The sequence below is a fragment of the Cantharellus anzutake genome (assembly GCF_015039405.1).
Source record: "Cantharellus anzutake strain C23 chromosome Unknown EI90scaffold_21, whole genome shotgun sequence".
In the NCBI taxonomy this organism is placed as follows: domain Eukaryota; kingdom Fungi; phylum Basidiomycota; class Agaricomycetes; order Cantharellales; family Hydnaceae; genus Cantharellus; species Cantharellus anzutake.
Window position 1 is genome coordinate 1,107,057 of NW_024066971.1, and position 14,526 is coordinate 1,121,582.

The 14,526-nt window shown below is 48.6% G+C and overlaps 5 protein-coding genes across 5 annotated transcripts; 3 read left to right on the plus strand and 2 right to left on the minus strand.

Moving 5' to 3' along the window:
• Window positions 1–1,139: 1,139 nt before the first annotated feature.
• On the minus strand, window positions 1,140–1,632 carry EI90DRAFT_2919331 (uncharacterized protein; the record flags this gene model as incomplete). The annotated part of the gene is made up of 2 exons (XM_039054706.1): window positions 1,140–1,204; window positions 1,269–1,632. Coding segments are annotated over 2 exons (429 nt in total), but the record flags the coding sequence as incomplete, so codon positions are not given.
• Window positions 1,633–4,003: 2,371 nt separating this feature from the next.
• Window positions 4,004–8,617, plus strand: EI90DRAFT_3145564 (leucine-tRNA ligase; the record flags this gene model as incomplete). Its single annotated transcript, XM_039065309.1, has 11 exons — window positions 4,004–4,399; window positions 4,462–4,731; window positions 4,826–5,166; window positions 5,307–5,568; window positions 5,724–6,093; window positions 6,120–6,192; window positions 6,251–6,450; window positions 6,536–7,020; window positions 7,126–7,256; window positions 7,452–8,070; window positions 8,339–8,617. 11 exons carry the CDS (start codon window positions 4,004–4,006, stop codon window positions 8,615–8,617), a joined length of 3,426 nt encoding a protein of 1,141 aa, XP_038916673.1.
• A 986-nt stretch (window positions 8,618–9,603) lies between these two features.
• Window positions 9,604–10,546, minus strand: EI90DRAFT_3016199 (uncharacterized protein; the record flags this gene model as incomplete). The annotated part of the gene is made up of 5 exons (XM_039056961.1): window positions 9,604–9,657; window positions 9,745–9,803; window positions 9,908–9,964; window positions 10,043–10,229; window positions 10,364–10,546. 5 exons carry the CDS (start codon window positions 10,544–10,546, stop codon window positions 9,604–9,606), a joined length of 540 nt encoding a protein of 179 aa, XP_038916674.1.
• A 448-nt stretch (window positions 10,547–10,994) lies between these two features.
• Window positions 10,995–11,978, plus strand: EI90DRAFT_3123200 (uncharacterized protein; the record flags this gene model as incomplete). Its single annotated transcript, XM_039063585.1, has 1 exon — window positions 10,995–11,978. The coding sequence occupies one exon, from the start codon at window positions 10,995–10,997 to the stop codon at window positions 11,976–11,978; it is 984 nt and encodes a 327-aa protein (XP_038916675.1).
• Window positions 11,979–12,383: 405 nt separating this feature from the next.
• EI90DRAFT_3123201 (uncharacterized protein) lies at window positions 12,384–14,427 on the plus strand (the record flags this gene model as incomplete). The annotated part of the gene is made up of 6 exons (XM_039063586.1): window positions 12,384–13,265; window positions 13,348–13,411; window positions 13,480–13,506; window positions 13,733–13,896; window positions 13,953–14,243; window positions 14,290–14,427. The coding sequence occupies 6 exons, from the start codon at window positions 12,384–12,386 to the stop codon at window positions 14,425–14,427; spliced, it is 1,566 nt and encodes a 521-aa protein (XP_038916676.1).
• Between the last annotated feature and the right edge of the window lie 99 nt (window positions 14,428–14,526).

A 14,526-nucleotide genomic window follows, 5' to 3' on the forward strand; every position in this document is an offset into this window, starting at 1 on the left:
TGGACGATAGGATATGACTCGGTAGAACGGTGCCTAGTGAGGATTGGGAGTTCTGGAGCATGCGTGAGGGAACGGGCATAAGTTGTATGTTGCTGCTGTTGCTGACCATGATGATAATGCTGGTGGTTATTCTTGGACGCAATCTCTCGGGTGTTGCTGTTATTATCGACATTATAACCTGGAAGGTCGGGGTGAGACGTTGAGATTAGGTGATGATGATGATGATAAGGAGTGGTCGCTGAAGGGGCGAGGAACGAATTGTTCGCATTCCCCGGAACGACGACTTGTGACGATTGCGATTGCAAAGATTGAGCAGAATGATATGATGCAATATACGAAGCATACGGGCTATAAGAATGGTCAGACACCGACTGTGGCGGCGTTGCGGGACGATCGAGGTTGTGTGTAGATAGGGGTGGAGATGAAGATGAAGATGTAGAGACTGACGTAGATGGCGATAGATTTGTCAGAGGATGAATCGAAGAGACGGGGATCGAGCCGATTGAAACTAGATGGACCGGCTGGTTCACGAGTTTATTCGAATAAGTAACGGGTGGTTGATGACTCTGATGCACGGCCAACGGTTGGCCTGCAACTGCTGCTGTTGCTGCTGTTGCTGCTGCTACCGCTGCTGCATGCACCGGCGTCGTCAAAGGATGTACATAACCCAAACCCGAATTCGGCTCAAGAATTACTTCATCGCGGGATAAGGGACACGGATAAACAAGTTGTGACAGATCGTGAGGACCGTGTCGTCCGGCGCGGCTGTTGTTGATGATGCCGCCGATATAAACGGGCCTCGCCTTTTCCGCAACTGCGACCATCTCTTCGGCACTGCCGAATGGAGAAAATGATTGCGACACATCATGATGGAAAGTGCTAGTATTTTCCGTATTAGCGTTTGTCGTCATTGTCGTCGGTGGAGTGTGATAAGGGTGCTGGTGGTGGCGAGGGAGATGATCGGGAGAGTATTGGGTGGGTGATTCGCTGGCAGTAACAGAGGGCGTTGTTGCAGCAGAAGATGTTTCTGGTGAACTGATTTCGTTCGACAACTCGTCCACCATGTAGTTATGGGGCACTTTGGTTGTGAAAAGATTCGGATCATTGGAAGGTGGCGGATCGCACATTCCATTGCAATTACGCATATGCCTGTTCCGGTTACTAACAGTCGAAAACCTCCTCTCACACAAAGAACACTCATGGGCTAAGGGAAAATTACTCAGTCACAAACGGTCCTGACGGCTCGTAGAGCAGAACATCCTACTTACGTTTTTCGCCAGTGTGCACTAGGATATGCAAATCCCTAGCGCTAGGCCTGTCGAACATCTTCGTACACTGAGGACAACCATATCTTTTAGGTCGGGGATGTGGTCGAGTCCCATCAGGATCGTATATGGAGAAGTACGTTCGCTCGCCACCAGAAGAAGACCCGTTTACGGAAATAATGGCCTCCTTTTGCTTGAGGGTGATATTGGAAGTGACCCGACCGTCTGGGGTGGCGGGAACATGTGCGATGATAGCGCGGTGGGAATTATGTAAGTCGTGTGCGGCGTCTGGATGCAAGATGTTTCTCCATCGTTCAGGATGGGATGGGAAGCAAGGAGCGTGTTCTGAGGAACGGGAGGTATCCATAACGAAGGCTATGGTGGAAGGGGGAGAAAGATGAAGATGTGGAGAGGCTTTGAGGAGGCGAGTAGATGATTGAGGGTCTCTAGGATGGAGACTTAAAACGGCTCATATTGAAATTAGATCGAGGATAGTTAGTATGGATGGTGAAGGGGATGGTAGAATAGAATAGAACAAGAATGAGAAATGAAGTCTGATGAAGGTTGGAGCAAGAAATGGAAGACGGTAGTATGCATGGTCTCAGCTAAAACGCTTGTTTCCCCTTTATTAAAGAGAAGCACTAGTACTGTGTGCTTCAAAGTCGCTTAAAAGTGCTGTAAAAGGTTTAAGTAGCAGTAGCTCCGGAATTAAACCCCGTTCGTGAAAAAAGTCGCGCGAGCGTTTCCAGAAGGAGTCGCATCAGCAACATAGACAGGTAAAATTCTTGTCTGCCAACCAAAAAAAAAAACACATACACACACACATATATATACTTAAAACCACCAAGGAAGCTCAGGGTTAACTGTGACAAGTGTGGAGCATCTCTTCAGGTCAGGACACATCGTTTAGGTGGCGGGAGGGAAAGATGCTGTCGACTTTGATCAAGTCCAGCACCTGTCACTCATGGCCAAGGTGATACCAAATTAATGTCTTGGGCCATGAAAGAAATGTTCCATGAGATATGACGCTTCAATTCGGGCGTAGCCAAGGTGTACGACGAGTGAGGGATGCGTTGTCTATCTTGACTTGATGCATGGATACACCGCTGAAATAATGATGGAACTAAAGATATCATCACTTCTTAGCAGGTACCGCGAAAGGACTTGAAGGAAGGAGGCGGCCTGTTTCTTTCGACCCTCCCTCCCAGCATCCCTCCTTCTCCCTCTCCCTCACTCTTCAAACGGCGAAGAAACGGGAAAAAACGTTTGTCCGTCGGTACAAGTCCAATCTGAAAAGGTCATGCCACCCATCGGCCGATGCAAGAGAAGGGGGAGGGAGACTCACTTTATTTCGTGAATGTTCATCTCTTCCAACTTTCTTAAATCATTCAACGCTGGAAGACTGAAGCCCTCTCTTCTTCACCTGAGCCACAATTCAAAACCAGGAAGTTGCAATCAAACAAGCCCGTTTCAAAGCCTGCGAGTCCCATGGTTCAAACAAGATAACGACCGAGGTAGCAACGAAGCTGATAACCAAGACAACCGTGATGAAAGCAAAGCGAAGCTATAAGCGGTAACAGAACGATTGTGCTATTAAGCAGCCGAAGTTCATTATCGTGCATAGGTCTAGTGTTCGCCTGAGGAGGCGGGACATTTGCCGTCGTCAGTAAACCACATCCTGAGCCTGCTTGAACCAAAATAGTACATCATAAATTACCTACTCATTCACCAGGAAACCTCGTACGATGTGTGGATGACTTGTTCTGTGAGTCGATCGCCCGTCTCGATCCGCCGTCCAATGCACGGGCGCGGAAAGTCAACAAGTCAATGGCCGAGAACATCCACAGGGTATTAAAGGGCTAAGCATATAGCACAAGTGTAGTGATCATGTTCGCACTAGCACTAGTAGTGTTTGCAGCAGCAGAAGAAGTGACCCCACCCACATTCGTATCGAGACTCTCTAGTAAGCCCATGCATATAGGAGATCTTTTGGAGCAAGCAAAACTCTGTGTGAGATAAATCCAGGGTCGATATCAAAGGGATAAACTATTGCTTATCCCGTGCAATCACGCCCACAACACCACCGATTCATTTCGGCATTTTCATACTCATTCTTTATTTTTTTTTTGTTCGTCTGGGGTTTAGCGGCGACAGGACTGAAGAGAGAGCGCTCAAAGCAACAGGGTGTTCAGGACTCTTGTGGCTGTCAGAGGAAACTTTTATGGAAAGTTCGAGTTCAATGTGGGACATCCATTTTCCTTGGGTGTCAAAAAGGTTTGACTCAATTAGGTTACGTATGTATAGCCACTCCCGCACGTGATCCATCCTCATCCTGGGAAAATTTTGTTGACTCTCTAGCTGTGAGACTCTTGGCGTAATATTAGAGCTGCCGCCTTAGACAGGAGATCTCCCAGTCATTCCTTCGCCAAACTCAACCATAACTTTCTCCAGGCACATTTGCCAGTGGAGTGTAACATTAGCTCTACTGAAGCAAACTCGCGGTGCCAAACTTTGCACAAGTGTCACGTTTCCCTTTTCGCGTGCTGTTCCATTTTCGTCAAACATCAATCGAAGCAATCGTACACGAAGAACCATGGCAAATACAGCTACCGATGGCCCAATCGAGCTTCAAAAGGCTCGTATCTTCAAATTTCTCATGAATGATCGTACATTGCTGATGCCTGTTGCCCGTGCAACTTCGATTTTACCACAACCGTGCCGATCCATCCAAATATTCAATGCTCACGCATCCATACTCTTTCACGATCCAACAGACAGGGAAGCGCGACTTCCTCGTCGGACTCGAAAAGAAAGCCCAAGCACGATGGGCCTCCGAAAAACTCTTCGAAATAGACGCGCCATTCGAGTCATCCGATACCCACACAACAACCACACAAATAACAGCAGCAACACCCAATTTCTTGCCGGAGGATGCTCATCTTACCCCCGCTCAACTAAGAGAGAAATATCCCAAGTGGCTTGGCACGTTCCCATTTCCGTATATGAATGGGAGCCTACATCTTGGACACGGTTTTACGATTAGTAAAGTAGAGTTTGCGACTGGGTATCAGAGGATGCTCGGGAAGAGGGCTTTGTTCCCTGCTGCATTTCATTGTACCGGTATGCCGATCAAGGTGTGTTGACAACCCCCCCCCCCTTCGTCGAGAATCGTTCCTATCACAATATACCTTGTTAGGCAGCAGCTGACAAACTTGCCCGCGAAATGGAGTTGTTTGGACCTGATTTCCTCGGATACAAGGAAGAAGAGGAGGTGGAGGAATCTTCAACAACTGAAAAGGAAAAGTCTGGTCAAGTCGGCAAGGCTACGAAAGGAAAGGTGAACGCAAAGTCTACTGGACTCAAGTATCAATTCCAAATCATGCTGAGCATGAGCGTTCCTCGGGAGGAAATAAAAAAGTTTGCTGATCCTGTTCATTGGCTTGGTTACTTCCCTCCTATCACCATCGTAAGTTGTTCCCCCCCCCCCCCTTCTCTCTCTCTCGCGTGATCCTTGTTAAAAACAAAAAATTATGGGCATGCCTTTTACGCTCGATTTTCAGAACGATCTTACAAACTTTGGCGCACGTATCGATTGGCGTCGATCCTTCATCACGACCTCGGTCAACCCATACTTTGACTCGTTCGTACGCTGGCAAATCAATAAACTCCGTTCTCAAAACAGGATCAAATTTGGAGAACGGTATACTGTTTATTCACCTAAAGATCAACAACCTTGTATGGATCACGATCGATCTGCTGGTGAAGCTCTTGGTCCGCAGGAATATACTGCTCTCAAGATGCAAGTCGTCCAGTTTAGTGAGAATGCGTTGAAAATACTGGGTGAGGTCGTGAAAGGGAGGAAGGTGTATTTGGTTGCTGCCACTCTGAGACCCGAGACGATGTACGTTGTGACTTCCTCCCATCAGCATTCTTTTTTTTTTCGGTGAATGCTAACCCAACCCTGGGCGGTGACTTTCTTTCCAAACTCCCTTTTCACCCGCTTCCCCCCATACACACACACCAAACATATGATCTGAATAGGTACGGCCAAACCAATTGCTTCGTCGGTCCATCTCTCAAATACGGGCTATTCGCCACGTCGAAGAATGATGGGGTTCTCTACGTTTGCACTCATCGAGCGGCTCGGAATATGGCTTATCAGGGTGTGTTTGAGACGCGGGGTGTGATCGACCAAGTGGGCGAGGTCGAGGGGAAGGTGCTGGTTGGGACCAAGATCAAGGCGCCATTCGGAATCGTCCCTAAAGTCTATGTCCTTCCTATGGACTCCGTTCTCAGTACGAAAGTAAGTCTGAACAAAAATCACATGTTCTTTGTTTTTGTTTTTGTTTTTTCGGTCCCACGTCATTTTTTTCATTATGAGTGGGGGGGGGTCATGAAAAGGGGAAGCCGCGCCGCTAATTGGTTCTCTCTTTCTTTTTTCCCCTAACTCTATATTAGGGAACAGGAGTTGTCACCTCCGTTCCGTCAGACTCCCCCGATGACTTCCAGACTCTCACCGATCTACGGAAGAAGCCTACCTATTATGGTATCGACGCATCGTGGTGCTCCATAGACCCTATTCCTGTCATCTCCACTCCGACTTATGGTAACCTCTCTGCACCCGCCGTCGTCGCCCAACTCAAGATCCAATCTCAAAAGGATGCGAAACAACTCGGTGAAGCCAAAGAGATTGTTTATAAGGAGGGATTTTATAGTGGCACGATGATCGTTGGAGATTTCAAGGGTGAGGCGGTACAGGAGGCGAAACCCAAGGTTCGGAAACAGATGATCGAGGCGGGACTTGCGTTTGCGTATGCGGAGCCTGAGGGTTGATCGTTAGTCGGAGTGGGGAAGAGTGTGTGGTGAGCATGGAGGATCAGTGGTATTTGGATTATGGCGAGCGTGAATGGAAGGAGGAAACTCAAAAGTGAGTTCGTGTTCGGGTTTTCTGGGGAATGATTCTTCTTCTCATTCCTCTCGGATAGACTTCTCGAGAAGATGGAGACTTACTCAAGCGAGACTCGGCATGCGTTCGAGGGGACTCTGGGTTGGTTGCATCAGTGGGCTTGTGCGCGTAGTTTTGGTCTCGGTACGCGCCTGCCGTGGGATCAACAGTACCTCGTCGAATCCCTGAGCGATTCAACGATCTACATGAGTTACTACACGATTGCTCATCTTCTTCAAGGTACCAAGTGATAAGTGATTCATAAACTCGGCATTTTGGACAGTCAATTTCACGAAACCAAAACTTTTTTTTTTTTCAAATGCAGGTCACTGGTACGGCGATAAACCAGGTCTTTTGGGCATCCAACCCGAACAACTCACGGATGAAGTATGGGATTACATCCTACTAGAAGATTCACCTTTCCCATCGACGTCCACGATCCCTCACTCATCTCTATCCCGCCTGCGCTCATCCCTACGCTACTTCTACCCACTCGACCTCCGTTCCTCTGGGAAAGATCTCATTCCGAATCATCTCACGTTCGCTCTCTACAACCATGTCGCATTGTTCCCGGACGAATACCGCCCTCAGAGTTTCCGGATCAATGGACATTTGATGTTGAACGGGAAGAAGATGAGCAAGTCGACGGGAAACAGTTTGACGCTTAGGGAAGGGGTGGAAAAGTTTGGAGCGGATGCGACGAGGATTGCGTTGGCGGATGCGGGGGATGGGATCGAGGATGCTAATTTTGATGAGAAAACGGCGAACGCGACGATTTTGAGGCTACATACGCTTATTGAGTGGTGTCAGGTGCGTTTTTTTTTTGGGTTCGCGTTTGGTTTCGACGAAGGTGAAGCTAACTTGATGGTCGTGGGCGCACGCCCGAATTGTGCCCCCCCTTTTTTTCGTTTATAGGAGATGATGAAGGAGATTGATAACCCACAATCCACTTTGTTGAGACGTGGTCCTTTGAATTCGTACCATGATATCGTCTTCCAGAGCGAAATCTTTCGTCAGATTGGGCTGACGGAAGCTGCATATGAACAGTACGTTTCTTTTTTTCAAATCTCTTTTATTCGCATTTTTTTTGGGGGAGATTCTTATCGCGTTTCACTTTCCCTGCCCCCCCTTCTTACTACCTGCGTTTATCCTAAATCATTGACCAATGGCGGTACTGGTACTTGGCCCGTCTCCTCAACCTTCTCGATACGATGATCCAACCGCCACTCGAAAAACATTAGAATGAACTACAAAGAAGCGCTGAAAGAAGGATTCTTTGAAATGCAAACTTCACGGGATTGGTACCGCGAAGTCACATCCATCGACATCGGAGGAGGAGAAGGGGGTGGAAGTGGGATGCACGCTTCGCTGATAGAATTATGGATTCGAACGTCCGTTTTACTTGTCACGCCGATCGCACCGCATTTCGCAGAGTTCGTTTGGACGGAGGTGTTGAGGGAAGTGGAAAGCGTTCAGAAAGCGAGGTTCCCTGTTGTCGCTGATGTTGATGGCGAGAAGGAAGCGGTGGATGCTGCTGCTGCGATCGAGGCGGGAGCGTATATGAGGAATACGATAAAGACGATTCGAGATGCGGAGATTTTGGCGGAGAAGAAGAAGAAGGGTAAGAATGTAAAGGGAGGGTCTTCTGGTGGAGGAGGAGGAGGAGGAGGAGGGAAGAAAGCTGTGAGGATCTTTGTGGCGACCAAGTACCCAGAGTGGCAAGATGTGAGCGTTCAGATCGTTAAAGAGGCGTTCGATGAGAAAAGCGGGATTGTGGATGATGAGAAGGTGAGGGAGGCGTTGACGAAGAAAGGGTTTATGAAGGATAAAAAGGTGATGCCGTTCGTTCAGGCTTTCAAGGTGAGTTGGAACTTTAACGTTTCTCTCTTTTTTATTTATTATTATTATTTCTTTTCTCCCTTCTCTCTCCCTTCATGCCTTTACTTGGAGTTGCGGGTGAGCGGGCGATCGGGCAAGGCATCCCTTCCCTGGACTCATCCCAACGCCACCCATATTCCTTTTTTTGGGGTTAATGACTTCCCTTCCCCCCTCTCCCGTTCCCGTTCCCGTGCCCGCTCCCGTTTGCCTTTCCCCTTTATTGATGAATCATTTCACAAAATATTGCTAGAAACGGATTGGACAATACGGACCCGGGATGGCTTTCAAACGAACGCTCCCCTTCAACGAAGCTGAGACGCTGAAAGTGATATTGCCGTATTTGGTCCATTCGCTTGGGTTTGCAAAGGGGGAAGTCATTACGCAGGAAGATGGGAGGAGACGTCTTGAAGAGGGAGGAGGGAAGGGAAAGGGAAAGGGAGAAGGAGAAGAATGGAAGGGCGCGGCTGGGGCGATTGAATCCGCGGAGCCGGGGCAGCCTGGGTTTCAATTTTATGGCGTTCAGGAGTAGGACGGGGTTGGAGGAGGGGAGGGGGGGGGGGGGGAGAGGGGGCCGAGCGCGGCGATGGGCGCGGCTCTCGGGGCGGGGACGGGTTACCGTGGGATGGGTGAAAGATATTCGTAGTGATGATCATGGTGGGCACTCGGAATGGTTGTGTGCGGAGATGAACAGTCCTTTTGCGGGGATTGGGATATATCTTGATAGATAGGTAAAACGGATAAATCGATACATATTAGATCTTGTTTGTTAAATTCTAGTTTTTTCTGGACTGAAGTGGGGATTCGAAGACCCGTCCTCCCTCCCTCCGCGGTTCACTCGCTAGCTAAGTACCTGGTAGATGACTGGTTGGTGATAATCGATGATGTACATATGGTCTGTAAGGGAAAAAAAAGTGAACGTGTTAGTTGTGGTTGTAAACAAATACGTTGATGCATGCGGGACCTGCGCGCCGGGCCCCACTTTTGTGCATATATGTGTTTTCGTGACGATCATTAAAGAATATATATATAATATTATCGGTGGAGAGAGAGAGAGAGAGAGAGGCCGCGGCCGCGCTACTAAACTTCATGCGTATGTACGTACAGTACGTAAACGCGTTTTGCGCATGCAATGCGTACTTAGAGCAGGGCAGGGCTTGTATTAAATGTAATTAGGTTCGGTTTTTTTTCCCCCAGTCGTTCTTCCTATCTCTACTTTTGGGCTATGTACACACATGCAGGAGCCAAAGGGAAAAGAGCGAAGTTTGGTGTATATGTATTATTTGGCTTGATACTAGTATATAGGGGAGGCGCGCGAGAACTGGGATTGGTACACTTGATGTACAGCCGATCAGCATCGAAATTGTTGATTTTTCTGCTATGGATCATGGATGATGATAATGAGGGGAAGGGGGACGTACATAACTGATGATAGTATACGAATGCGCGTGGTTGTTGTTGTTGTACTATGTTGTATGTTGTTGTGTATGGAGGGAGGGAGATGTCAATCGTGTGGTGTCAAACTTTCCCCCCGAAGCCCTGGTAGATCGATTGTGAAACCCTTCCTAGGCGCTAATACAATTTTTAAGATCGATCGGTCGAGGAATCAATAGGTGTATATATTTAACTGGTGACGTTCCAGGGCCTGGTGTTACTTACTATGTATGTAGTTGTGTGATGTATGAAAGCTTGGCGCACTATACTAGCGGCGCTGGACGCTAGTGTACGAATCATATGTTCCCATGCGGAAACATATACATATGCGATACACGTGTGGCGGGGGAAAAGGGGGAGGATATATGTGATGTGTGTACGTACACACGTTTTCCATTGCTCATTGCAATCCCCCATGCAATTGGATGCCGAGTCTTGATATGATCTGCCCGTCGTTAATTATACGGCATTTGGGAAACAAACAAAAAAAGTAGTATTCGTATGAGTGTACTACTGTAATAACGTAAAACCGTGTGCATATCCAATTGGATTGGCAGGATAAGAATGTTTTGTTGGAGCTCGTCGAAGATATATCTATCTATCAAGATGTGATGATCCCTGGTTTGTATGTGTATGATACCGTAAAGGGGTAAGGTCGGTTCCTTTTTCTCGAGTTCAAAGTGGAAGGCATTGAAGCCGCCACCACTACACTGGAAGGTGCCGAGGGGTCGGTCGTCAATTCAATTGAATCTCGATTCAATCCATTCGCTTAGGGATTCCCACTCCCCGAACTCCACCTTGTTTTCGTTGTGTGTGTGTGTGTGGACGTTCCTTCTGGTCACACCTTCGGTGCGTGGAACCCCCGAGTAGAGTAAACAATCATCTGGGAACTTTTGCATATCATTCCGGCAGCTCTCTGGCATACATTCAAGGCGATAACTATGGGTGAATGTCCAAGGGGAAAGAACTCTCCTTCCTTCGCCTTCGGGTTCGGGTTCGCCTTCTCGGCATATGAATCTGAATTCATGACTGAAAAAGCGACTCCAAGAATCCTCAGCTGACTACTTACTCTGCTATGGATCGATCATATCCTGACTTGGAAAATCCGTTCTGGCAATCCCTGATCTACTTTACTACCATTCATACTTCATACTTTTTACTCGGATGGATTTGGGCAATAAAAACTTTCATCTGAAACCAAAAGTACTTCTAACGAACTCGAAGCATTGTGTGTATTATGTTACCTCTCATGAACAGGAGAAACCCTCGTGTAACGAAATATAGCGCCGTTTTGGACTTTCTCTCCACTTTACGACTACTTTATAAAAACAACCCAAAACGATAAACGTGTTTTGGCATAAACCCTTCCCCCTCCTCTTACCTATATCATCCTCTCTTGCTCTCTGTCACACCACACGGTACACGGTACACGTACTACCTTCTTGCAACAACAGTGGTGGAGGGGGGCTTGATCAATGTCCTCCACCTTCTTTCGCACGAACGGCCATCTGCCTCTTCGTCCTGGGTTTCCTGATCTTGGTACTGACGTTGCTACTACTACTGCTGCAACGACTGTCGGAAATGGATTCGATCGTCAGGTTCCCTTTTCGAACTTCTGCTCTGGTACTCGTACTCGTAACATGATCGACCACTCTCCTTTTCTTCTTCGACAACCACCACCACCACCACCACCACCACCACTCCCCCCGCTCAATCATCATTACCAACAAGTTCTCTACCAATCTTCCTCGCAGTATCCTCCATTACTTCCGTCTCCCTTCTCTACCATCTCCACCAGCACCAGCACCACTGCCGCCACCACCCCTCATCCCACCGTCTCCAACAACTCCAACTCCAACTCCAACTCCAACTCCAACCGCAACAATCCCAACCAGTTCAGCACCACCACTAGCACCACCATCAATCCTAGTCCTAGTAACACTACAGCAACAGACAGGCTCGATCACCTCTTCATCTCCACCAAAAGTAAAATCGTTCGTTTGTTCGATCTCGAACGTTCCCCTGTTCATTTCGTTCCTGCTCTTCTGGCTGAACGTGGGATTCCTAAACCGGTTTCTGCTTGGACGACGACGATCACGATCGATGCGACTACGACTACGACTACGACTACGACCGGGAGGAGCGGCGGTGTGACGGCGGCGGGCCCGGGGAAGAAGAAGAAGAAGCAGAAGAAGAAGATACCAGTGGAGGTTCTCGGACTCCGAGTCCCTGGTGGTTTAGCTTCTTTTCCTACTCCTTCTGCTTCGAGTAATGGGTCTTTTTCGACTGGCGTCAATAACAGCGTCGATAGTTCCTCCTCGTTCGACGATGACAATGACGATGACGATGACGATGACGAGGAGGCTAACAATTTTCCTCCGTCGGCTTCGGCTAGTGATGCAGGTAGTGCTGCGGTGCTGGTGCTGGTGGTGGTCCTGGTCATGGTGGTCCTGTTGTGAACGATGCGGACGTGACGGAATTGTGGCTAGTCTTCGAGACGCATGAAGCGGTGAGTTTTGGTTTTACCTTCCCTTTCTTTCGCATTTCTTTCTTCCGTTTCCCTTCCCTTGACTCCTCGCTAATCCACTTGCCTCAACTCCCTCCTCCCCTAAATTCCCACACCCGCCGTTAACGCGCTCTTTCTTTTTCTTTTACCCGTCAAATCCATCCGCTAAAACCGGAAACCGTAAACCGGAAACCGAACACTCAAAAATTTTACGTCTTGCGTTGGCGTTGGCGTTGGCGTTGGGTGACAGGCCAAACATGCTATATCAACACTCAGGACCTACCTCCCCATTTCCACGTACCTATCCATCGAACCCGCTTTACTTTCTGATTTAGAACCTTTGTCCAAGTTTCGGAGGATGAATTTGGTGTTTCCTGATAGTAGGGGACTCATTGCAGAAGCTAGAGCGAAGAGGAATGGGAATGGGAATGGGAATGGGATGGACTCGATGCGACCTTTGACGGTGATGAATGGGGGTGGATGTGTTGGTGGTGTTGGTGTTGGTGGCGTTGGTGTTGGTACAACTGCGACTACGGCTTCTGCGAATCAAGCTGCTGCGTCCTCCCTTTTTCTTGAGTATCTTGCTTCGAGGGCCCACCAAGCTCTAGAGCCGGATCAGCCCCGTGTAGAGCCCATCGGCGGAGGTGGTGGCGGAGGAAGGAGGAGGAGGTGGTGGTGGTGGTGTCCAATTGCCACCGTCCCCTCCACCAAGTCATCGCGGTCCTTTCCCCGATCGCAATCTCAACCGCATCTTCATTCCACTTATCCTTGTCCTTATCCTTATCCGTTTTCACCCCTCAGTGTGACAAGCCCCTCGCCCAACTCGGATAATATGAGCCTTATCAACAACAACAACAACCGTAACAACTTGTTGAACGTACTTCACGGTACGACAACTCCAATAACAAATCCTTCTTCCTCCCTCTTTGCCAACAACGTCAACGTCAACAACGGAGTCCCGTCTACTACCTCTTCTTGCCTTCTTTCCACCGCCACCAACCCTACACCCTCCTCCTCAACAACAACAACACCAACAACATCACAAGTACCACCACGGGAATGCCAATCCAACCAGCTCCAACTCCAGCTCCGCCGACGACGACGACCCACCAAAACGGTCCTTACGCCCGATGGGAAATCGATCGTGAATCAGGCAGTCAAGGTGGAGGATGATGAACGTTTCGTATGTGGTTGGGAATCCTGTGGTGGTCAGTTGGCCTGTTGGTATGCCTCTTCCTTTGTGAGTGGTTCTTTTTCTTTCTCCTTTATTTATTTATTATTTATTTATTTATTATTATTATTATGACTACAGACCTGGACAGGTTCGTCCGCATCCGGAATTTGGGGCTCATCCGCCTATTATGAACACGGGGAATATTGGACCTAGTGAGTTTGTTTGTTTGTTTTTTTGTGGTGGTTTGTTTGATGGATTTTGTTTTTCGTTTTTGTTTTAGTTCAGACGCAGGCGGGTGATTGGTTCTGTGGGTGTGTGGGTATACGAATTGGAGAAGGAGGAAGTCTGTCAGTCGTGTTTCCCATGTGAGTAAATGACTGGATCTTTGTTTGCTCCCGCTTGATTATGATTATTTTCGTAACATTGGTTATTTTGAGTCATTTTTCGCGTTGTTTCTCCTATTTTCCTATTTAAGGATGACAGAAGTGTCTTGAATTTTTCTGACGTCATTGCCTGTCAACCACTTGTTTTAGACGCGGATGGGAATTTGGATGGACTTGGGACGGCGGCTCAGATGGAGAAAATTGGAGTGTTGGCGAGCGTGATTCATGCCGCCAAGACTCAGGCTGCTGGGTTGGATTTGGCTGGCGGGCGATCTGCTGGTGTTCCGTCTGCTGGTGCACGACTTCTGCTAGCGGTGGTGGTGGTGGTAGGCCGGCGATGGCAATGGCCCCTTTGCCTCCCAGGATGCAGCAATTAGTTGCGGGAATTCTGGCGCCTGCTGCCACTGGGCCGCCTGAGAATATGGCGCTTCCATACTATCAGGCCGCGAGGGCGCAAGCGTCTCTTGGTGGTGTTCCCACTGCTACGGCGCATGTTGCTGGAACTTCTTCTGGTCCGCATCTTCCGTCTTCCGTCTTGCCCAGTACCGTCTCCGATGGCGGAGTAGGGCCTAATCCTAAGTCCAACAACTATTTCCTTCAGGAGCTGCTACGAACGTCTCGCTGCTACCTCTCTCAGCCTCATCTCAATCTTATTTCCCCGGTTCCAGTCCTTTGTCTACTAGTACTCATTTCAGATCCGGTGGCAGTATGTCATTCCGCCTATTACTACCACCATTCCGACGAGCACCGTCTCATCGTCATCACCGTTTGCTCTTCACACTCCCCTGCATCATCCTTCTCATCGCTCAGCCCTTCGTCATCTTCGAACAATGTCAGTGGTCTGAGTTTCCTTCCTTCCTTTCGGTCTTCGACTGCGGCCGCCGTGAAGGCGGCGCCAGACCAGTGGCGCTCAGTCGTGATATGTCGAAGCCTTCTTTTGCTCG